General features: G+C 41.9%; 2 protein-coding genes across 4 annotated transcripts; one reads left to right on the top strand and one right to left on the bottom strand.

Annotated features, from left to right (window-relative positions):
- Window positions 1-9,734, bottom strand: CYP2R1 (cytochrome P450 family 2 subfamily R member 1). Of its 2 annotated transcripts, none has more exons than XM_082762506.1 (5): window positions 9,485-9,734; window positions 7,487-7,628; window positions 5,290-5,922; window positions 2,023-2,352; window positions 1-1,039 (listed from the first exon to the last, which is right to left on the bottom strand). In XM_082762506.1, exons 1-5 carry the CDS (start codon window positions 9,731-9,733, stop codon window positions 864-866), a joined length of 1,530 nt encoding a protein of 509 aa, XP_082618632.1. In that variant the 5' UTR covers window position 9,734; the 3' UTR covers window positions 1-863. The 2 variants fall into 2 exon arrangements, with proteins under 2 accessions (XP_082618632.1, XP_082618633.1); XM_082762507.1 differs by having other exon boundaries at window positions 2,221-2,352.
- A 943-nt stretch (window positions 9,735-10,677) lies between these two features.
- LOC309878561 (calcitonin) lies at window positions 10,678-23,975 on the top strand (the record flags this gene model as incomplete). Of its 2 annotated transcripts, none has more annotated exons than XM_082761219.1 (4): window positions 10,678-10,720; window positions 22,407-22,502; window positions 22,810-22,941; window positions 23,777-23,975. In XM_082761219.1, the coding sequence occupies exons 2-4, from the start codon at window positions 22,417-22,419 to the stop codon at window positions 23,973-23,975; spliced, it is 417 nt and encodes a 138-aa protein (XP_082617345.1). In that variant the 5' UTR covers window positions 10,678-10,720; window positions 22,407-22,416. The 2 variants fall into 2 exon arrangements, with proteins under 2 accessions (XP_082617345.1, XP_082617344.1); XM_082761218.1 differs by lacking the exon at window positions 10,678-10,720 and adding an exon at window positions 21,406-21,480.
- Window positions 23,976-24,402: the final 427 nt, after the last annotated feature.

Here is a 24,402-nt window from a genome sequence, read left to right as displayed (position 1 = left end):
AAGTCTCTTTTCTTGTCAGTCTCATTATCAGCTTATTTTCTTGACTTATAGCATATTTGCATGTGGCACTGGTAACACAAATACTTTTTTCTAGACTACTTAGGAAGAGCTTAATGATTACATAATGCTTTGTGTAGGGAGGCAGTGGAGGACCCATGTCTGGAAATGCAATAAACTGGCAAAGAAGATTGCTGTAACTGTCATGAGCATGGGAATAATGGAACACTTTGCGTATGTTACTAAATGAGAAACAAGCCATAAAAGATCTTAAAAGTGAATTCACACGGTTATCGGACTCACTAGAAAATGAAGACCAACTAGGAAGATTGGGCAAGGAGAAGTAATGAAGAAAACGTTTTAATTGTCAATTTGTTTGTCAAGGCTGGAAATAATAGTTTGTTTGTTTTTTTAATTACATACAGTTAAATAGGTATCTTTAAAACCTTTTTAGCAATGTAAATGTAATTGAGAATTATAAAGAACTGCTTTGCTGGAATAGTGTGTATGGGATTTCTATAGATAAATCGCAGCATAAAAAATTTGGAGCAATATACTACATGTTTATAAAAATATCCTCTCAAGTAAAATAGCTTGCAAAGAAATATTTTTTAAAAAATATGGAGTGAAAATATCAACTTTAGACACAGGATGTGCTGTATGTTTTTGCTTTTTTACATATATATGAAAACAAAGTAGAAAAAAAAAACAACACATAAACTTGTGTACAAATACATGTAGCCACAGTTTAAGTTCTTAAATTTTTTTGTTCTTCCAACATGAATACATTTAGACATAGAAGGCAAGTGGTTCCTCAGCTGTAACTTGGAGCATTTTATTCCACCTGACAGTCTAGATACTTCTCTTCATCGTCGTTCTGCACAAATGAGGTATGGCTGTGGTTGTAATGTCATGCCTAACCTCGGTTTGAGATCTGGAATCACACCATGAGGAAAACACAGATGAAATCGTTGTAGTAATGAAGTGAAAAACAAAAACATTTCCATTCGAGCTAGCTGTTCTCCAAGACAATGTCTTCTTCCTGGATTGGAAAAAAAGTGTTTGAAAAAAAACACTTTAAACAATTAATTAATTAATGTTTAAACACAAACTGAATAAGAATGGTCATTTCTATTCTAAGGGAAATAGTGGTTTTGTAAGACAGATGAATGGATAACAAAACATAGACGTAATAAGGTAGAATAACCAAAACAAAACAACAAAAAAAATACCACACCATAACCATAATAAAATATGTAATAAAGATAGAATTCATTACATCTAACTTTAGCCATGTAGAAGTTGTGCATCTAGTCCAAGAAAATTGTCTTGGCTCCATTTATTTCTTGGAGAAAGTGTATCTCAGATTGTAAAGTAAGTAATCCTCTACACAGGGTACGTCTTTTTATGGACTGCAGCTAGTCAGTAAGCTTATGCTAAACAAGTAATTTTTAGGTTGCTAATTATATGAGAGGTAAATGGTCCCCCTTTAGAAGCATCATATGATGCCTATAAAGATAACTTAGGACTCCAAGAATATTTCCTTGGGGGCAGAAAGCAGTGTTATAATCTGACCCCCAAGGTAATTTGGAATAATACCTGCAATTTCTGGTGCTGACCGAAGTGCTGAAATTTGAAAACTGGGTGTGCAAATCACCTGTATGTAACGAATTCAACAGCAAGTGACTATCTCCATTAATCATGTAACAACGAGCATTTAGGTACTACAATGATATATATATATATATATATATATAGAGAGAGAGAGAGAGAGAGAGAGAGAGAGAGACTCCCCAGTTAAGGATACTATGCAGTCTCTTTTGTTAGTTTATATAATAATAAGGGTATTATTCAAAAATCTGCTATGTCCAGAATGCATTATATTTAATATAGCTTTAAAATAGCTGTTTCATCAGAACTGTGGACATTTTATATCATGCTGTCCATTCCTGATTAATTGCTATCAATTCCTTGCTGTACATTCCTAGATTTATGAAAAGGAATAGTTGAAGCAATGGCTCATACCTAGTGAAAAAGGAACAAATGCATCTTTTTTGACAAACTGCCCACTGCTGTCCAAAAACCTCTCGGGAGAAAATACTTCTGGGTTGCTCCAGTATTTTTCATCAAAATGTACAGAGTAGAGGTTTGTAATGACTGTAGTGCCTTCAGGAATAGAGTAACCACGCACGACAGTATCTTTAGAAGTTGCGTGAAAAATACCTAGCGGAACTATGTTACAGAATCGCAGAACTTCATGTAGAACAGCCTCAGTGTATGGCATTTTACATTTCTCTTCTAAAGAAGGCATTTTGTTTGGGCCAATGACCAAATCGATTTCTTTTTGAACTTGCCCTGTTAGGAAAAGGAATAAAAGCAAGTTGTTTATTGAATAATATTCTGCGTATTTTCTAGCTTAAAAACATACTTTTAAAAGAATACTGAAATATTAAATACCTTATACAAAATATAGTAGCTTATAAGCATTTAGACTCTTGTTTTCTTCCTCTAGCTAGTAGGAATTCTTAGCATATATACCAGTAATCTTAATTTAAAGAGCAACTATTAAAAAGTGAAAATATGCTTTGACATACTCTTTTTCACTTGGGATACCTTTATTTCTGGAGCTCTTCAAAATGAAGGAAACAAGCATGACACTGCAAAGATAATGTACTTGAGTAATGTACTAGAGTACCTGAGTGGACATAAATAACACTGAAATTACCTACTTAAGATTTCATTTGTATAATTCTGCTGATTCTTTGAAATTGTCATAGTGTAAAGTCATTTACTCTTGAAATGAAAATAACTCTCATTGTAGCGTATCAGGTAAGAGGGACAGCTATAGCTAGATTCTGAATTTAACTGAAAAGGAACAAATTCAATCAGTCTCTGTTTTTAAGTTATTTGAAAAATTAACTTAACAGGCATAAGGTCATTATTTAAATAATCTCAAAGGCATCCAGACCTCTTTTCTTCCCTCCCCCCCCCCCCAATACACCTTTTTTGTTGAAACTGTCAAAAAGCTCCAAACTAAAACAAAATTGATTTTTTTTTTTTTTTTTTTTTTTACAGTTCATGTGGGATTGATAGTAAAAATCTGGGAAATGACAGAAAAATTCTACCAGAATGACCAGGTTCTTCAACCTGAAGTGACAACATTTCACATAAAAATACAAAGATGAGAAGCAGCTTAGTGAAAATACATTCTGTAATGCCGTGATGTATTGGTGTACATTGTAATAAGGTAATAGCAATCTTTATTTTTATGCAGGTGAACTGAATTTGAATTCTGAATCAGTAACTTTATATCATAAGATCTGCAATCAGAAAATTATTTTAGATAAATGGATCTCTACAAAACTCTAATGTTATATAGAGATAAAACTACGTTTTCCTGATCTCTATTGAATGAGTATCTTGGTCAGCTCTTAACAGAGGAGTAAGGATGTTCTTAGTTAACCTTATCCTATCGATTACTTATGGCACTCGATATACTGTTTTTTCAGCAAAATATAGAGAATTTATATATGCAACCTAAACCTTAAGTATCCTTAATCAGATAATATATTTTTAAATTTTATTGAATGTTTTTTCTTTTTTTTTTTGGTAGACTTTCTAGTTGTACTATGTCGAGCATAAAGATGAATCAGTGGAACTTAGAAGCATATAAGCAATATTTATTTTTTTAGACCCTTCTGTTTTAAAACCTCTGAAGTATGCTTCTTGTTTAAAAATAGCAATCTTAGTTTTAAGCTCCCACAAAATAATATTAGTTGTACTCAGTGAACTGAAAGTAGGTATTTCTCCTTAGAATGTCTATCAAAGTTTTTACAAAAAACATTTCAAGTCCTGCTACAGCTTACTTTTAATCCTAAACTAGAAGATGAAAATTGCCTGATTTTTAATCTTTAACCAGTTACCTCATGTTCAATGAATTAATCAGCTAACTAAAATCATTGAACAAATGAAAATAAGAAAATATGTAAGAAATTATGGCTGTAAGAAGACACTGAGAAAACTTTAGTCCTACTTAGCCAAATATTTTACCCAGCTCAATGAATATGAAACCAAAAACAATTATTGTAACAGCAATAAAAAAAAACTTTGGCATCAATTTTCTATATTTAATCTGAATGCTTTTTACTGTTTATTGAAAGTCAGGTATTGACATGTTTTCATTGTTACATATTTTAATGTTCAGTGTGTTTTTTAAATAGAGCTGTATTTGCCTTAAATATAAAAGTTTATCAAATTTAAAAAGAATAATTATGTTTTGTCCACTTTATTTAAATTTAAAATATATATATATTATATAGCTGAGAAAATGAGAAGGTGCAGTTATATACCCACCACCATGAGAAGAAAACATAATCTTTCATTTACAATGATATCTGGTTCCTATGCAGAACTTAACATCCTTATAGACATGGGTAGTGTTTCATCCCTAATCTAAAATAATGGTGTTCAAATTGATGTTAGAGCAATATTATTTGGTCAAAGCATAAATAGTAACTTTCCAAGTTTGAGTCATCTAGGCTGCTTTTTCTCAAAATACTGAAAGTCCCTAGTTGAACTTAGCACTTCTAAGATTTTGATAGGAAAAGCAAAACTGTAAGCAGTGAAACAAGAAGTGTTACTACTCACTTCTAATATCCAAACTTCTACACAAAGTGGCTGGGCTGATACTCAAACATCTAGTGCTGCCTTACTTCAGAATGTCTGTAACATATCTTATATTTTTGAAATGCTTTTTTTCTTCTAGAAGTATAAATATACACATCTGTGACACCTACATCTATTTTGAGTGGAGGCACTTAAGGATAAATGAAATTGTACCTAAGCAGTTATCCAAAACATTTTTGCTGATGTTTTTACATTTTATTTAGTTTATTATTTTTATACATATTTGCATTTCTTTATTATTTTACTACATAGACCTAGTGCACCTGCCAACCAATATTAAGCACCATAATGCTAAATTTAAATATATTAGAAATAATTTATGGAAAAAAAATCAAAGCTCCATAAAAAGTTTTAAAACAAAATTTAATAATAGAATCTAAGATACTATCATCAATGCTATCAATGCTTCAATTTTGATATCTTCATCTGCAAATAAACTCAGGTTTGCACATCTGTCCATAGTATATTTGGAAAATGATGAAGTACAGTAATATATACAAACCTTCATTTTTAGTTACAAGTATGGATAACTTCACTATTTTGAAAAAGCATTTTAAATCAGCAATTGGAAAGTGTATCAGTTCCTCAAAATATCAGCATTCTTACCTTGAATGTGTGGATAAAGAGCCATAAATAACACTGCCCATCTTAAAACATTTGTTGTGGTTTCTGTCCCAGCTATGATGAGTTCTCCAACAGAGAAAATTAAGTTTTCTCTTGAATATGTAGATTCTGGATCATTTTCATTGCAGTCCATCTCATCTAAATATGCATCTACAAAATGTCGAGGTGACTGAGGCTTCCTATTTTCAGAGACACGTTCAATAAGCTCATGAAGAAAGTCATAGACTTCAGCTGCATTTTTAAACAGCTGCTGGTGTTTCCCAAATGGCAAGATACCAATCCACGGAAAAGCATTATATAAAAATACGGAAGCGCTAGCAGCTAATTCAATATTTTCACTAAAAATCTCAATCATGTGCTGAAATTCAGTATCTTCATATGTAAAACGTTCTCCAAAAATAATCAGATTAGTGATGTTTGAAACGGCATTTGTTATCAAGTGCTTAAGATCAAATGGTCTGCCTTTGTATGTATCAATGGCATCAAGAAAAAACACAGATTCTTCAGAAATTTTGTGTTCAAAAGATCTTTGACCATATCCAAAAATTCGAAAGGTATTTACAGCTAATTTGCGATGCTCTGTCCATCCTCTGCCATATTTACTGTTCAGTAAGCCTGAAAAAATATTTTGACACAGTATTTTATGCAGTGCTTTATTTTTCCCCCATAAGATGATAGAATTATTTAACATATCAATCCACTCTAAGAGTATATTACTATCGATAGAATGAACCATTAAATGATTACTGAAACAATCTCTCTGCCTCAAAGTTGAATTAAAGTTGCCTAAGCTACTCCTGACAAACATTTGCCTAACCTATGCAAGCAGGTTAACAGACATCGTATCCTTATGTAGAGGCATATCTGATCTGTTTGGAAACATTCTGTGTTTGTGAAAATTTGGACTAAGATAGAACAGCTGCTATGGGTACTTTCACACAGCAAAATGCAACGCAACTATAATGACAACAGGTACACCAGGAGTATTTTGATACCCATCAAGACAAAAAACATTTTAGCAATCAAAACACAAGCCCTTCTGGGACATAACACATATACTAACACGTAGTAAAGCCCATATCTTCCTTTCTTCACTGAAATTCTCACTCACTTATTATTAAAGTAGCATATCCTATAAACAAAAGTTAAGAAGTGAAATTGGTAATGAAAAAATCAAAAAGATCCTTCCTATTAAACTTGAATTCAAATACTGAATATTATCAAAGCTATCTTTTATCAGAGTTCTTCTTCTGACAAACATCTTTGAAGACAACACAGCTCCTGAATGTTAATTAAGATACTCAAGTTAAACACAGTAAAGTTAATTAAGCCCTCTAAGCAAAGAAAAAAAAAGAATACTGAACTAAGGAAGGAACAGGGTACAATTTTTAATGATGTGGCTGAAATCTGTGTAAAGCAACGAAAAACAGCTATTACAAAACAGATGTTACTAAGCCAAGCATAAAAGACAGAAAACAAAAACAAACAAACAAACAAAAAACACAAAATTGAATCACCAAGGAGAAATACTGACCTATTTAACCACAGAACGTAAGTTTCTGCTGCAGCTCTTAAACTCCTCAAATTCCTTAAGTTCCTCATACAACTTTATTTGAATGTTAGAGGCCCATCTAATATAGATCTTAATAGGAAGGCCACAGAAATCATATTTGCCTACTTAAAAGGCCCAAGTCTACACAAAAGACAAGATGTAACAAAATACGTTCCTCAAATGTATTTGAAGAGTTCTAATAATGGGTAAAACATGTCCTAAACAATTTGAAGAGTTCTAATAATGGGTACTAAGTATAGCTACTTCAGAAGATTCTTTCACTACTCATAGCCAAATAATAAACTAAGAGATGCTTCAAACTCAGGATCACCGGGAACAGAGAAAATGGCTCAGAAACTGATAGTAACCGAGTGGGGAGGAGAGAGCATGGAGACAAAAAAATGAAACACATTTTGCTATGGAATTTAGTCCAAGAATGACAATCCTTTCCAGATATCTTAAGCATTAAGTGTTTCATGAAAAAAAAAAAAAAAGCGTTTCATGAGATTTAAAAAAACAAACAAAAAAGTAGAGAAAACAGCTAATGCACATGTTTATGTGATCATAAACACAAATGAAGTCTAACGGACAAAAACTGCATTTCTGTTTGAAGACACTAGCACTTACCTCCCATGTTTGTCAACTTCTTAAACAAGGGAAGAGATGGTCTATCTGCAAAAATTTCACTTTGATGAACAAGGCATTCTTTTACTGCATCATAGCCATTCAGCACAATAGCAGATATACCACCCAGATCAAGGCTGAAAATCTGTGGAGAAAAAAATAATAAATGCTATTACAAGCAAATCTTAAGAAAAATAACAAAAGCAAGCAAAACAACTAATGAAAAAGTGAAACAATGTTAAACTTCAATGGAAAATACAATCTTCATAAATATAATAATAACTTCAGTAGGGCATATAGGTAACCAGAGAGTTCTACTAGTGATACAATAGTGGCATCATAGAGTTTGTTGTGAGCTGGTTTACTCTGTCAAATGATACAGTAAATTAGCCCATGCTACACTCTGCTTTGCAATGCACCTAACGCGACGAGACCTCCACAGTAAGGGATGCTTTTATATAGTCATTACGAAAATGTGAGTCAGGTACCACAATGTATGTAATTCAGAAAAAAAAAATCTTTTCCTCTAACATTAGTAGGCATAAGGTATATCTTCTATAAAAGACCTAGAAATAAAATATTTGTATTGGCTACTTCCTTAATTTGGTGAGACTATTTCCACAGAAGGCAGGGAAGTCTCACTGTTGTTAGCTGTTTCTCCTCCCTTCCTTAGTAAAGGTAAATTCCAGTAGCTTAATTTGGTTATGGACGTTGCGACAGAAGCTACAAGTTATCGCAAAGACTTCCATCGCTCAGCAGTAGCAGATGTAGAAGTGGTGTCAGTTGTGAAAACAACCAAGCTGCACCTAGTCCTTTCTGTCTCTGAAACTGGACACCAGCTTACTTTGCACAGGCTCCCCAAGACCCATCAGATGACAGATGTGAGAGCCATGATGACAGCCAACAAATGATAGCATAGCCCAGCTAGTCCCATCACCTGTTTCCAGAAGTGGTCAGCACTAGATGCTTTGGAGAAAGGTGCAATACATCCTGCAGAAGGCACATACAGGATAAACAAAATGAAAAATTTATCCTACGGTTCAAAAAATTTAAAATGAGGCTAAACTCTGAAGACTAAAATTCTATATCCCTTTCCATACTTTTCTGAGCATTATAAATCACGTATTTTTTACTTTCACAAATCCTTATTTTTTCTTTATCTCAGCATGGTTGGACACCATTATATGAAGAATTAAGGAGCACTAGTCTAGTAATGCATTCTGTGAAGACTATTTCCTTTTAGCAAACTTGAATTTTTCACTGCTACAAATGCTCTTTTTATGTGACGAGAAGAAACTCGTTGTATACTTCTTGAGAGCATCTGTCATTTTTGCATACTGTAGTCATAGCTTATTTATTATGCTTCCTTGAATACAAAATGTCATTTTAAAAAAGATCATTTCTTTTTTTATAAAAGATCATTTTGTCGATCTTTTTCAGAGCTCCCCATATCCTGATCTGCCTCCCTCAAGCGCCCCCAGATTCTGCAGGATCTTTGGCAACAGCAGGGGCACAGAACTGCAGGCAGCATTACAGGCAAGTGGAAACCTGAGCTTATTTAATGATGTATTTTCCTTCCTATTTCTAATCCGTTCAGGTGAATGCTTTCCTTGAAACACTTTTACTTTTTCCTTTTGCCAAAACGAAAGAAAGAAACGAGGAGATGCCCCTATCCTTTTGTTTCTCCCATTGATGTCCCGCTAGGAGATCAATTTTTTTTTTTTTTTTTTTTTTTTTCCATGAAGCGTGTAAGAACAGACTGGTAGGAAACAGCTGAGAAACAACAAAGCACCCCCCTGCCTATGCACATAAACTGCAAGCAGATACCCGACTATCCCCCTAGAGGCCCTTCCCAGCAGCGCCCCCCCAGCCCGTGCCCCGCCGGGGATGCTCCCGGGGCCGCTGCCCGCCAGGGGGAGCCGCGCTCCCATCCCGCAGCGCGGCCCCGCTCCCTGCCCCCGGCCCTAACCCCGGTCCCGGTCCCGGTCCCGGTCCCGGTACCTGCCCGTGGATGTGGCTCTGCCGCCTCATGTAGACGTGCGGCTGCTCCGCGCCCAGGGCGTGGATGTTGCCGATGAGGGGCAGCCCCGCGGGGCCGGGGGGGAAGCCGGGCGGCCGCCGCTGCTTCAGCAGCTGCCGCACCACCAGCGCGGCCAGCAGCGCCAGCGGCAGCAGCAGCAGCAGCAGCGGCGGTGGCAGCAGCCGCCCTCCGCCCTCTCCCGGCCCCGCGTCCCCCGCCGCCGCCCGCATCTCGCCGCTTCCTCCTGCCGCCGCCCGGCCCCGTCCCGTCGCGTCCCGTCCCGTCGCGTCCCGTCCCGTCCCATCCCGCCGCCCCATTGGGCTGATTGGCCCTCGGCGGCGCCGCCCCACGCGTCAGCCGGCCCCGGAGCCGCGGAGCGCAACCGAGCGGAGCGGGGGCACCCGGCGGACCCGGGGGCGCGGGGGGCGGCTCGGAGGGAGGCTGCGGTCCCGCCGCGGTGCGCACCCGAGTGGGATGAAAGTGCCCTCGCTGCTCGAGGGTGCCTCCGTGCGCACACCTGCGACAGCAACAGCCGCTTATGTGGCGCCGGGGAAGCAAAATCCCACGGCTGGGGGTGTTTTCCCCCATCCCGGGGTAGCTGCGCGCTGGGGGAAGGCCCCCGGTAGCTAACGAGCCAGCGCGGTTGCTGCTCAGCGGGACCATACCTCGGGAAAGGGGGCTGGAAGAGCACGGGATCGCTTAATGCAGAGCTAAGAAAGCAAACCCGACGTGCGACGTAACAGCCTGCCCAGAGAGTTCATAGAAAACTCCCCTTTGTTTCCACTCACGCTGATTTTCCTATTCCATCAGTGCAACTTTACACTGGCAGTAAACCTTAGGCACAACAGGAGGATTACTGCCAGGTTATAATTTCTATACCGTGTGTTCCCAGCTCAATCTTTCTTCCTTTCTTTCTAATTTAGTTTCTTTTTGTAGATTTGTAAGAATTCTGCCATCTCAAATGATAAAGAATTTATACCCATGTACTTAATTACAATTCATAACATTACAGATCAAATACGTACTTGATAATCTAACTATTCAATGCTTAATTCTCAGTACGCTTCTGTGATGGGACATTCTGTTTCAAATGTGGCATTTGTGACCTGAGAGTACATGGCACGAAAGCTGAGGAGGGCCCCATATGTTGCTCAGAAGGCAGGTGGTGAAGAAATCAAACATAGCAAAGGCCACTGCTCTGCGGACACAGAGAGGAGGTAAGAACTGTGGCTGGAATGGGGAACAAGGAGGGGAGCTGGGAAGTGACCAAGTACAGTGTTTTGGCTGCAAGAAAGCAGCGAGGCTTTATGGCAGTCAGACAGGCTACCTAGGTGCTTGCTGAATAGGGCACAACACTATAAAGTCTAATAGGAGAACAAGATTTAGAGACGGTCCTTGCTCATAATTGCCTGGGATGGGCAGACTGAGAAGGAAAGATAAATGTCACTTAGGTACTACAGAACAATATGCCAGTAACTTTTATTGAAGGTAAGTGCAGCAATGCTGATCCAGTTTTCTCAGCCAGACTTGCTGATGCCTGTGTGTTGTCATGTGCTGAAGGCTGGTTGGGGGGGTTTGACCAAAGTCTGTGCTGGTTTCCATGGGTCAGTGCAGTGAAAGACTCTGATTTTTGGGTAAATCTTCATGCAATGAGAAGTCAGTTCCACAGGCCTCAGCACCTTTCTCAGCCCTAGCTGTAAAATGCCTGTAAAATGTGTATTAATTACAGCCTTCCATACCAAAATTTCATCCAGTTTCTCAGGATACAAAGAAGTGGTTTGAGCACTGTTGGAAATTTATTTTTTCATTCCACTTATTTATTTGTCCTTCCTTTCAATATGATACTGCCTGGTGTCTTGAATTATTTTGGCCATATCTGCAAAAATGTCAGCATTTCAAGGTCAGAGGCCTAAGATTTCTCACAAGAGGGCAAGAAATTCAGCCTCAGCTTGGCTCCAGCCAGAGGCAGAATGAGGAGAAATGGCCAAGGATTAAAATTCACTGTGCTTGAGCAGCTGTTCTGAAGCACGTGAACTCAAATGGATAGATTCAAACATACTTAAGTGCATACATTTAAAAAAAAAATAATAAAAATGGAGGTCTCCAAACGCTTTTGCTCGGCAAATTCAGGTGAACAGAGCTACACAGACTGGTTGATCGGAAAAACAAACTTCAAAATTGTGGGAGAAATGCTTATTCACTGCCTACAGACAATTACACAGGGCTAACTTGGAAAATGAAAATGATATTGATTTTCATGGGAGTAAAAACATTAATATGCCAAACACACCATGCAATTATACAGTGTATAATTATATGGTGTCATCACAATCTCAGTTACAAGGAGGATCATGATTTCCACAGCATCTGTGTCAGAAAAGAAAAGACAGGTGATTGATAATTTTGGCAGCAAGCATTCTGAAGAGGAAACAAAACCAACAAAACCTTAGGAAAGACCTAAGAAGAGAAGAAAAAAAAAAAAACATACTGAAGAAAAGGCTAAATGTTTGGCTGTAAATCAAGAAATAGACTTTAATTAGACTTTCCACCTGGGGGAGGGTGATGAACAAGTGGAGAGCTTGCAGATGAGGATTAAGGGGCAGGCTGGTATAGGTGACACTGTTGTGGGGGTGTAATACAGGTCACCAGATCAGGACGATGAGGTCGATGAGGCCTTCTACAAGCAGCTGGAAGTAGCCTCGCGATCCCAGGTGCTGGTTCTCATGGGGACTTCAATTATCCAGATATCTGTTGGGAAAGGCCCCGCACATGCAGTCCAAATGGTTCCTTCAATGTGTTGAAGATAATTTTGTGATGCAGGTGGTGGAGGAACCGACAAGGCAGGGGGTGCTTCTGGACCTTGTTCTTACCAACAGGGATGGGCTTATTAGGGATGTGAAGTTTGGGATGCAATGACCATGAGATAGTGGAGTTCAAGATCAAATTTGGTGGAAGAAGTAAGGCAAAAAGTAGGATTGCTACCCTGGATTTTCAGAGAGCCAGCCTTGACCTACTTGGGGGTATCTTATGGCTAGATTGCTAGAAGGCAAGGGTGCTTGTGATTGCTGGGCAACATTTAAACAGCACTTCTTCCAAGCTCAGGATCGGTGCATCCCAAAGAGTAGGAAATCTGGGGGGTGGGTCAGGAGACCTATGTGGCTGAGCAAAAGGAAGAGGAAGGTCAATGAAATGTGGAAAAAGGGCCTGTCCTCTTGAGAGGAGTATAGGAGTGTTTTCAGGGCCTGCAGGGATGCGACAAGGAAGGCTAAAGCCCACCTAGAGATGAGGCTTGCAAAAGAGATAAAAGATAATAAGAAGTTTTTTTGTTGTTGTTGTTGTTGTTGTTTTTTTTTTTTAAAGTATGTAAACTGTAAAAGTAAGACTAGGGATAATGTGGGTCCCCTGCTGAACGAGGGGGGTGTCCTGGTAGCTGGGGACGCTGAGAAGGCGGAGATACTGAATGCTTTCTTTGCTTTGGTCTTTATTTCAAAGATTTCCCCCTGGGACTCCTTGACCCTGGAGGGGGGAGAAAGAGTCTGAAAAGTGGAGATCTCCCCCTTGGTTGACAAGGGAGTGGTTCGGGAGCGTCTGAGTGGGCTCAATGCACACAAATCCATGGGCCCCGATGAGATGCATCCATGTGTGCTGAGGGAGTTAGCGGAGGTGATCACCAAACCATTCTCTATCATCTTTGAAAGATCTTGGAGAACAGGAGAGGTGCCTGAAGACTGGAGGACAGCCAATGTCACTCTGGTCTTCAAGAAGGGCAAGAAGGAGGATCCAGGAAACTACAGGAGGCCAGTTGGTCTCACCTCTGTCCCTGGAAAGGTGTTGGAGCAGCTTGTTCTGGATGCCATCTCCAAGTAATTGGAAGAGAATAAGGTTATGAGGAGTAATCAGCATGGATTCATAAAGGGGAAATCGTGCTCAACCAACCTCGTTGCCTTCTATGATGGCATCACCAGCTGGGTAGATGGGGGGAGAGCAGTGGATGTCATCTACCTTGACTTTAGCAAGGCTTTTGATACTGTCTCCCATGACATGCTGCTAGCAAAGATGAGAAAGTGTGGGATAGAGGAGTGGACAGTAAGGTGGGTTGAGAACTGGCTGACTGGCCAAGCTCAGAGGGTGGTGATCAGCGGCACAGAGTCCGGCTGGAGACCTGTGACTAGCGGTGTTCCCCAGGGATTGGTGCTGGTCTGGTCTTGTTCGACATCTTCATTGATGACCTTAATGAGGGACTAGTGTCTGCCGTCACCAACTACGCCGATGATAAGAAGCTGGGAGGAGTAGCTGACACGCCAGAAGGCTGTGTTGCTGTTCAGCGAGACCTGGACAGGCTGGAGAGATGGGCAGGAAAAAACCAAATGAGGTTTAACAAGAGCACGTGTAGAGTCCTGCACCTGGGAAGGAACAGCCGCATGGATCAGTACAGGCTGGGGGATGACCTGCTGGAGAGGAGCTCTGAGGAGAAGGACCTGGGGGTCCTGGTGGACGACAGGTTGGCCTAAGAGGGCCAATGGGATCCTGGGGTGCATTAAAAGGAGCGTGGCCAGCAGGTCAAGGGAGGTGATCCTCCTCCTCTACTCTGCCCTGGCCAGGCCTCACCTGGAGTACTGTGTCCAATTCTGGGCTCCCTGGTACAAAAAAGACAGGGATCTCCTGGAAAGACAGGGATCTCCAGGGATCTCCGGAGGGCCACAAAGTTGATATGGGGCCTGGAGCATCTTCCCTATGAGGAAAGGCTGAGAGACCTGGGGCTGTTCAGCGTGGAGAAGAGTAGACTAAGAAGGGATCTTATCAATGTTTACAAGTATCTTAAGTGTGGGAGACAGAGGGGTTTGGCCAACCTCTTTTCAAGTGACTTGTGGGGACAGGACAAGGGGCAATGGCCACAAAATGGAGCACAGGAAGTTCTGCACCAACATGCGAAAGAACTTCTTCCTGGTGAGGGTGACGGAGCACTGGGACAGGCTGCCCAGGGACATTCTCTGGAGATATTTAAGGCCTGTATGGACACCCACCTGGGTGACCTACTCTAGGGAACCTGCTTTGGCAGGGGGGTTGGACCCAGTTATCTCTGGAGGTCCCTTCCAACCCCTACAATTCTGTGATTCTGTAATTGTGTGATTTAATGTGGAGGAAAAACAAACAAACAAAAAACAGACAAGATTTGAGAGTTATCTTCAAGCAGGGGAGAGAACAATCAAAATTGACCTTACCGTAGCATTTAGCCCTGGTGATGGAGTAAACAAGGTGGTGCTATCCACTGTAAGAGAAGAGATTTGAAACCGAAGAACATCGTTGCAGAGCTGTAAAATCAGATTTGGTCAAGCCAAATGTAAAAGGTGGTCAATCAGCCAATATTAAAGACCTGAGAACCTCTAAAGGATGCGTGATTAAATGGAGGAAAAAGGAACAGCATGGATAAGTATGACTGAAAGTTGTCAGAAGTAAGTGATAAACCATTGTGGACAGATGAAATCACTTAAGAACAGAGGTTTAGGGATGTAAGACTCCACTGGGCTGTCCAAGGGCAGATTCCTTGCCAGTTCCTGACTGATTCTTTTTTCATTCTTTCATTCTTTCGAGAGCATGGGGGTAGCGTGTGCTGAATTGCTACTTTGGGAAGGTTTTACTCATCTTAATCACTGATGATCAAATGAGCAAACTCATAGGATGAGTAAAGGTTTTTTTATTTCAATTATAAAAAATGATGGCTGAGTAAAGAAACCCATTAAAGCATGTATCTTTATTAAATTCTAAAACATTCTGGTCATCAAGATTTACAATTACTTCACATCATAAATTCTGTAAGGAGACAGTAGAGTAACAGCAGATGATTACGTTTCTGTCTTCTCAAGAAAAGCAGAAAGCAATTCTTTGACAGGGAATGACTATGCATTTACATAGCTTTGACTTTTGAAGGAATTTGAAGAAACATGCCCATAGATGTGACTGTTCTTTCATTAACAATATGAAGATCCTGATTGAAACTCTGTTACACCCTTGAGAGAAAAATGAAGTCATTCCCAAGTTCCATCAAAAATTTTACAAACCTGTACTCAGCTGCAGTTTAAAGCAGACTTTGGAAAACGAAAGAAATCTATATCAGCATGTGTGAAACGTGCATGCGTCTTGGTGACAAAAATAATTTCATGAGCCCACTGACAAGTTTAGAGTCATGTGCAGACATTACCTATTACAATTACATAACTCTTTGTAGCATATCTCTATGCTATAGTTATATATACCTGTTCATCTCAGTGAATGCTGAATTACAGTACCTTCTTAGCTAAACCTGTAATAATGATGGCACTTTATGATTTGCTAAAACAGAACAACCCATCTAAAGTTTTCTCCTGTGAATTTGATGTTTGGTGGCTGAAAACCAACATCTCCTTAATCACAGTTCTACTGTGCCGAAGCATTTTATGTTGTCGGTCAGATGCAGAAAACTATGATAGTGGTGTAAAGATTGTGCCTTTAAAAATAATTTTGGCATATTTTATTTGCTGGCTCTTATGTTTTAATCTTTCAGAATATACTTAGGTCAATTTAATGCAAACAGTTAGAAGCATGTCTTTTTAATTGATGTTCTCATATGATTACTGGTTCCCAGAAACTCCGATATAAGTAGATTAGCAACTATTATGATAATAATAGCTTTTTCCTTTATGTACTATTTACCAGCACTGTAAGTAGAGAGATTTATTTTGGTACCTAGTACCTAAAGGTACAGGTAAATCTTTGCCCAAGTGGCTTTTGTTAAGAGTCAAACAATTAAACAACCAGCTCAGGGACAATTGCATTTGGTCCTCCTGATTCTGGTGCCATTACTGGTATCAACAAGGATGTATAGCTGTAGCAGCTGATATTGTTGGGGCAACTGAATGGTCCCTGAATGGGTTTATAAAACCATTAAGTTATACTGTGGCTTAATCTGACCTCAGTATTATCAGAACAAAGAATGTAATAATGAGATGAGATCTTCCAGGCTCCTTATGTCTTGTAAAGAACAAACATGGGATTAACTTGAGGATCTACAGTATAGTTTCTCACCAGATTTTTGCTGACGTACTCCGATGACATATAAGATAGTAGCGTAGCACTTTTGTAAGCAATTCAAACAAAGTTTTATGACAATGCTATTGCTTAACGAGGTTAGTTTTCAGCTCTGAGGTTGCTTTCCAGATAAGGAGTTTGTTCAACTCTTATCTCAGCAGCAGAACGTATGAAGTGGGAACAGGTGCCAATTCTGAAATAGTTTCAGAGTGAGACTCTCCGCTGCAGTCTGTCCCCCTTTTGTTGCTCTGGTCATGCTGCAGGTCTGCCCTGGCTGCATTTGGAGAGCTGAGAATTCCCCTTGAGGGATTTCCATTGTCAGAGCTTTGGAGCTGCAACCAGGGACAGAACTGGCTCTGGCTGGAGTGCAGCTGAGTTTTGCCAATTCTCGAGGATGGAGGTCTTGCCAGGTGGAATGAGCTAGGGCTGCAGCCTCTGCAAGCCTGCACAGAGGCTGAGCTGTGGTTATGCAGGACAGAAGATGGCGAAGCCATAGCCAGCTTCCTTGAAGTCTCCCACTTCTCCCTGTGCAAGGGAACTGCAGTGCAGGATGGTGTGACTCGCTTTGTTTTAAAAGATTATTCTGCACTGAATTTTGAATATATACAGGGAAACTGCTTCAAAGCCAAAGCTCATTAGGAAGGTTTCAGTGAGATTAAAACAATCCAGCATTGATCTTCTGTTTAAAATGTCTTTCATATTTCAGTCTGGGAGCTTTTCGAAGGCATTTTGAAAGAACTGAATTTGCTTCCAGACTGATTCATAGATTTCTCAGTAATTAGCTGAATAGCAGTTCCATTTTTGAGAAAGTACTTCCTGAAGCACCCTGAATTTTGATGTCTGTTAAAAAGAAAACCATTTAGTGTTGGGATATATGTCAGTGTTCTGTTTCTCACTAAAGCACTGCATTTTTCTAAAAAGAGGCTCTCATTGTTTTGGCCAAATTTAAACCAAACTGCAAGATTTGTAGGACGGTCAAATATTTTTGCGGACAAGCTTTATGTGAGCTCACACTAAACCTGAATATGGCTTTCTGGAGGCCGTTGGAGCAGAATTAAGCAAAGGATCAGATCAAAGGGAAGTAACATCTCCAAGAGCAAGCGCTAACAAAAGTTTGGATGATAGAGGTGTTACGTTTCAGAGTTTACACAAGTCTCTATCTATTAAACTTACAGAATCACAGAAACTGGAGATGGAAGAGTTGAAGAGAGCAGTTTAGTTGATCTTGTTCCATCCCCAGAGCTTATCAACTATGTATGTCACTCCTGACAGACGTTAGACTACCATGCCATACAACCTTGCAGTGAGAGAGATGCCGTAACTGCAATCCAACCTGTTATTACATGTCATTAATCTCAATGTGTCAGTCTTTCCAACGTGTGGCATCTCCCTCCCCTGTTTACTTTTAAGCACATATATTTTTGCTGTTTTGAATATAGTACCAGTGTGTAGACTCATGGCAAGTATTTATGGTTTTGGTATCACACTTTTCTGTAGTCTTTCCTTTTTTTAACTGTTTCTCCAGTCTTCGTGTCTTTTTTTTTTTTTTTTCTTTTTTCTTTTTCCTTTTTTCTTTTTTTCTTCCTCCTAAGTCATGTTATGGGCTTTCTAATGACTTATTTTATTATTTTATTATTATTTTTTTTTTTCTGGACTTCTCCACTTTACTTGAGTCTTTTTGAGCTATCTTGTGCTATCCTGAACAGAGTACATTAGCTGAGACCTTATCAGCAACAAGCAGAGTGTAAGGATTAGCTTTCAGGTCTTAAATATGATACTCTTGTTATTGTACAGCTTTCTTTTACAACAGCATGACGTGGTTAACTGTGGCTCAGCTTAGGTATTTTTTCTGCAGAATGGATTGCAATCAAACATTAGAAAGACACTTTTGTGGGAGACACTTTCCCCTGCATGGTTTGTAGTCTGCTTAAGTGGAAATGCTTTCTGGACATTCACAGAGACAGGATGCTGAATTAGACTAGGCACCCACATGAAACACAGACAAGCAGAGACACAGATAAAGACTATGTGATTTTTATAGCTGGTTTTATCATGAAATGTCCTGATCTGCAAAAGGTTTGGCTGGGTGCTATGAAAACCATGCTTAGAGAGAGCAGAGAGATGTGAATGATGCTCTCCTGCCTCAGGAATAACTTACTGCATCTGTGGGTTGTGGCATCATCCCTGGCTTCCCTTCCTTTTTGAAGAGTCCTCTCTTGTCAGGTGTGAACCATACTTGGGGATGGAAATTCTAGCTATGCAGCTCACAGCCTTGTCTATCTCGAAGAATTACTTTTTATAATTGAACAAAAATTGCAGTGTAATATATAAATGTGATATTTTTGTTTAATGGCGTGTCACCTGGCAACATTTAAGAACCTCACTGCAGTGTCTATGGTTCGTTGGTATAATGGGAACGTGTATAGTAGAAAAAAATGGTTGCACTTTAAAATGTATTGGTAAAAAACATAAAATAGTAGAATATTGTAAGAAGTTCTATCAAGTGAGAAAGTCACTTTAAAATAGGGCAGATTTTTCTTATTTCCTGAAAACTTAAATAAATTAGGAGAAGAGATTCCTTTTAGTCAGATCTGTAGGATGTACTAGATAATCTGATTTCTTAAAAAATGTATATTTTATAGCTCTTTAGTTTATTTCTTTTGAAACTGATTATTTTACCTGCTATATTATCAGGCAATGAAAAAAAGCGGAACAAGTTCCTTGTTTCCCTAATCATTTGCTTTCCTAGTGCAGTGCTCATAGGCACCCCTTTGTGCTAGTTTTTCCACGAAAACTTAACCTCTGGTTTTGGATTCATTTAGCAACAGGAGAGCTTTATCCTGTGGGAACTCTGCATCTTTTTGACAGCTCTCTAAAATAGACCAACTGATCTTTGGAGTTCTTTTTATTTTGTAAATTTTCTTCTCTGTCTTACGTATGAGAGAAGATAGGTTTGCAAGAAGAAAATAGATCTGATGAGACCAGCTGACGTATAATTGAGGAAAAAAAAAATAGAACAAGCCGGGAGTCCCTCCATTAGCTCTGGCAAGGAGCAGCCTAAGCGCTTGCCAACATCCAAGTACTATTTCATCTTTACGTGCACAAAACTATATCTATTGGCATTAATACCTGTTGCTGTAAATTTATGTTTCTTCCTGTGAAAGCCTGAAGTAGAAATGCTGGCAGCTGAAATCCTGCAGTCAGTGCATCCTGCAGGCTCCAGCCCGCGGCTGAGTTGCATTGGCAAGAGAAGCGCTTGGAGTGACTGAATCAACTGAAAGATGAAATGCAACTTGTTTTCCCCCTGAAGAACTGAAATACATTATTCCAGCAGGGTCGCCTGGATTTTTTGTAAGGTTAAAAGAGGAATGTTCTGTGCAAAGTTAATAAATCCCCAAAGCAAGTATCTGAACGATTAACTGTTAACAGAGGAAGGGGAAAGCAAGAGTGCAGTTTGAGAGGTGTCTGACTGCAAGTTCACTCATTTAAGTTCCCACACTTTACAGCTGCTGGTGGAGCTGTCCAAGTCACGCTGAAACAGCAAAGCCGACCGTTCCTTTAGGTGCTACCCGCTGTTTGCAAACGCAGCCTCGGAAAGGCTAGCTAGAAGGGATGCTCGTTGCGAGCCACAGACGTGCCATTTACAACGAAATTTCCAGCTGGGCGGGCGGGGGGCAGGAGGAGGCTTCGCCGGGGGGGCGTGCGAGGGGTGCCCGGCGAGCGAGCGCGGGGAAGCCGCAGGGGCGAAGCCCCGGGAGCGGGCTGGGCACGGGGCTCTGCGGGCCGGGGCGCCGAGAGGATGCTGCGACCGCGGGCGGCGAGGGAAAGGAGAAAGCCCCCAGCGGGTGCCCGGCGCAGCGACTCCGCGCTACTCCTTAAACTTCGAAGCCAAAAAAACCTTACAGCGCGACGGCACCTGCTCCGCGGCTCGCCAGGCGCTACCCGCGCCCCCGGCTCCTCTAACACCCCCCCGGGGGCCCGCACTCGGCTGCCAAAGCCGAGGCACGGTGCGCGGGGGCCCGGGCGGCGAGGGGCCGCGGTACGAGCCGCGAGAGGCACGGCTACCGGCCCCCCTGCTCCTCCCGGCCCCCTCGGCAAACATCCTGCCGGCAGGTGCAGCCCCGCCGCGCCCTGACAAAGGGCCCTCGGCGGGTGATGCATGGGGCGGCGGGCAGCTGCCCGGTAATCCGCTACCGCCGGCCCCCGCCCCGAGTGCCTTCCGTGCACCTGCCCGGGAGAGGCGCCCTTACTGCGGTGGCCGTGGTGATGAGGATGATGATGGTGGTGCTGAGGATGATAGTGGTGCTGAGGATGATGGTGGTGGTGAGGATGATGGTGAGGATGCTGATGGTGGTGAGGATGCTGAGGATGATGGTGGTGGTGAGGATGATGGTGAGGATGCTGATGGTGGTGAGGATGATGCTGATGGTGGTGCTGAGGATGACGGTGGTGCTGAGGATTTCCTCGAGGGGCGGCTGCCCAGGGCCCCTCGCTCCGCGGAGCAGCTCCGGGCTGCGCCCCCTCCCCGCCGGGGACCGTAGGGCTGCCGAGGGGCGCCCCTCCCGTCCTTGCCCTGCGCCCCTGCCCCGGCTTCGCGCCCCGGCCGCCCCCTCCCGCCCGAACGCAGCCGTCGGGGCGCCGGGGGAGCGGCGGGGATCGGCCCGTGAATGACCCCCCCACACACACACTCCGGCCCCGCCGCCGGCGGATTTTTGTGAATGGGACGGTCACGGAGCGGGGCATGACGTCAGCGCCGGGCCGGGCGGCGGGGGCGGCGATTGGTTGGCGGGGCCCCGCGGGCGCCCACGCAGGCTGCCGCGGCGGCGGGGATAAAGGGCGGCGGGCGGGCGGCGGGCGGCACCGCGGCTCGGCGGCGCCACCGGCCTCTGCTCCGCATCGCCCCGCACCGCCGGTAAGCACCGCGCCCTGCCCTGCCCGCTGCGCTGCAGCAGCAGCAGCATCTCCCGCAGCATCTCCCGCAGCGCCGTCCTCCGGGGGCTCCCCCGCGTCCCGTCTCCGTCTCCGCGCCGGGGTGCGGAGCTTTGCGCGGGGCCGCGACGCGCTGCTCTTCGCGGAGGTGCGGGTCCTGAGGGGTGTGTGTGTGTGTATGCAGGGGGGAGAACTTGGCCCTCGGGCTCCCTGTCGCGGGGCAGCAACCGGGAGCTAAGAGAAGCGAAGCTCCTGGGGGAGTCGCAGGGGTGCTCATCTGAGCCGAAGAAGCCGGTGCTTCGAGGAGCAGAGGTGTACCTCAGAGCAAATCGATGAAAATGTCTTCTGCGGGCTTTGTTCTTGTGACTGCTTTTCTTACAGAACTTACTCTTTTTCTGATTTCAGAATAGGAATGCTTATTGAAAGTAGCTTAGCCTGAGCTGGGATATTAGTGTGTTAACTGCCAAGTAGCAAGCAGTTTTGGAGAAACTGCTAACAGTAGTAATGCTATACGCTAAACATTTTTCTCTCTCTTTCTCTCTCTCTCTTCCCCCAACTCTTTTCCCGTGACTGCCCGTTTGTGATGGACACACTGAATGACATTGTATGCAGTAGTTAGTTAGAGGACTGTGTGTTCAGCCAGTTTAAGAGAGAGTCTGCATTAAGTTGAATGCTGCTGTACAGAACTTCAACTCCAAAAAGCTGCATTTCTATCCCCCATAATAGCGCTAAGTTATTTTAAAATTCTGAGAAAACCAAAGCAAAATGGGAATGATCAACAGCAGTGAAAAGGTAATACTGAAAAGAAATGCTGTTAGCATTTGTGCTACTTGCAGCTAGGAAATGGTGACCTTATAGGATTGAGGGGATTGGAAAACAGCCATTGCTTGATGTACCTCTTTGTTGTAGAGAGGAAATCATGGTTATGCTGAAGATTTCATCTTTCCTTGCTGTTTATGCCTTGGTCGTGTGCCAGATGGATAGCTTCCAAGCAGCTCCAGTCAGGTAAGAAGCTGGTCCTGTTGCTGAGTGCTTGATCTGAATGGTATGGAAATATTTAATCTCCTTTAGAGACCTAGGAGGAGAAAGGGCTACCAAAAGCTAGCTTCTTCTAATGCTCTTTATGATACTGTCTTTTCTTAACTATGTATATAAACCACCTAATGCTGTGCATGAGCACAATTTACGTATTCGCACCGGTGAAAGACACTGTCAATGACACAGAGCAAGGCGTGACAAACTCTGCTCCCTGTGCATGGCTCTCTGTAGCAGACTGGGCTGTATTCATCCTGTTTTGCTTGCCTCTGCGTAGACCTGGCTTGGAGTCCATAACAGACAGAGTGACGCTCAGTGACTATGAAGCCCGGAGACTATTAAATGCACTGGTGAAAGAGTTCATACAGATGACAGCAGAAGAACTGGAGCAAGCCTCTGAGGGGAACAGGTAAGGACCGTGGTCCTGGGGCAGAAGAAGGGCACTTGAGCAGTGTTAGTGTTTGATACCCAGCAAGAGCCATCTGAGCAGACCCTCCACAAGCCAAGTAACTTATTTTTTGGGGGGAGGATGGGGGGTGGGGTTATGGCTAGCTGTAGTCACCTAATTGGTAAAGGATAATGCAGAAACATCCTAACAATGGCATCAGGAGAATGGCTTCCACCTAGTTAACCTGCTTCTATCTGTCTCTTACGACTGAAAGTGGAGGGCGATTTGAGCTTGAATGAGGGGGTTATAATAAAATATGACAGCAAAAGGTACGTTTTCCTAGTGGGAATGTTAGAGGATATTCAATCACTCTTGGATTCTCTGTCGTGAAAGTGCATGCTGTTGTAAGGCATGGAAAGTCCCTGGCAGAGGGGAGGTGTTCCTCCTAATGCACGCAGCGCCACTCTCCTCCCCTAGAGCAAAGGCATGCAAGAACATTTGCGTTATCCTAACAGGATTTGTATTGCAAGCATGGTGATGTATGAGAGACTAAACAGCATGCTGAATACATGGAAACTAAAATCTTTTTGTCCCCTGACTGTGAGCATCTGAAAGGCTAATTAACTTGCTTTATCAACAAAATGAATTCATTGGAAAAAAATAGTGTTTTCTTTCTAACTGCATTTGTATGAACCTTCCTTGCATGGAATGTGATGTGGAGAGATTATTTTTTATATCTTTTTTTTTTTTTCTTTTGAGTTTCCTAACTATATATATTTATCTAGGGAAGAAATGCATGACCATGCATGTTTGAGATTATTCTTCTTTTGGGCATGTTTTTTTTTTCCCCCTGCAGCCTGGATAGACCTATTTCCAAACGCTGTGCCAGTCTGAGTACTTGTGTGCTGGGCAAACTGTCTCAAGAATTGCACAAATTGCAAACTTACCCTCGTACTGACGTCGGGGCTGGAACTCCTGGCAAGAAAAGAAATGTGCTGAGTGACCTGGAACATGAACGCTATGCAAACTATGGGGAACCCCTAGGAAACAACTAGACATGCTTATTTCTGCCCTTCTCCCTTTTTTTTTAACCTGATGCATGTGGATCTAACTCTGATTGCTAACTTTGCTATGTTCTTTTGATTCTGTTTTTGACAGAGAATGTTTGAGATGGACCTTAATGTTAGGAAGACAGAACATAACACACATAACAAGCTAGGGGAAAAATAAATAAAAATGAACAGCACTGCATTGAGATTTCAAATGATTTTCTTAGACATTGATTTAAAAAAAAAAGTCTAGACAGGGTTCTTCATTTCTGGCTACTAAATGTACGAGTAGACTCTTTCATGCCTGCCCATGCACTTGTTCAATAAACCTATTTTTCTATAAGGATTAGATCTGTTTGGTTTACTTGTTTTAGAATGTGAGACTTCTAGATAAGGCTAGAAATATTTTTACAAGTTCTATTCACATTCAAGA

Source organism: Aythya marila (assembly GCF_965140915.1).
Source record: "Aythya marila genome assembly, chromosome: 5".
Lineage (NCBI taxonomy): Eukaryota > Metazoa > Chordata > Aves > Anseriformes > Anatidae > Aythya > Aythya marila.
This window is presented reverse-complemented; position numbering and strand designations above follow the sequence as displayed.

What these genes read in the sequence shown, in the direction of transcription:
- CYP2R1 (XM_082762506.1), bottom strand. Translation starts at nt 9,733, where the DNA reads ATGCGGGCGGCGGCGGGGGACGCGGGGCCGGGAGAGGGCGGAGGGCGG. An exon ending in AGAGCCACATCCACGGGCAG is followed by an intron (nt 7,629 to 9,484) that starts GTACCGGGACCG and finishes TTTTCTCCACAG; the next exon opens with ATTTTCAGCCTTGATCTGGG. An exon ending in GAAGTTGACAAACATGGGAG is followed by an intron (nt 5,923 to 7,486) that starts GTAAGTGCTAGT and finishes ATATTTTTTCAG; the next exon opens with GCTTACTGAACAGTAAATAT.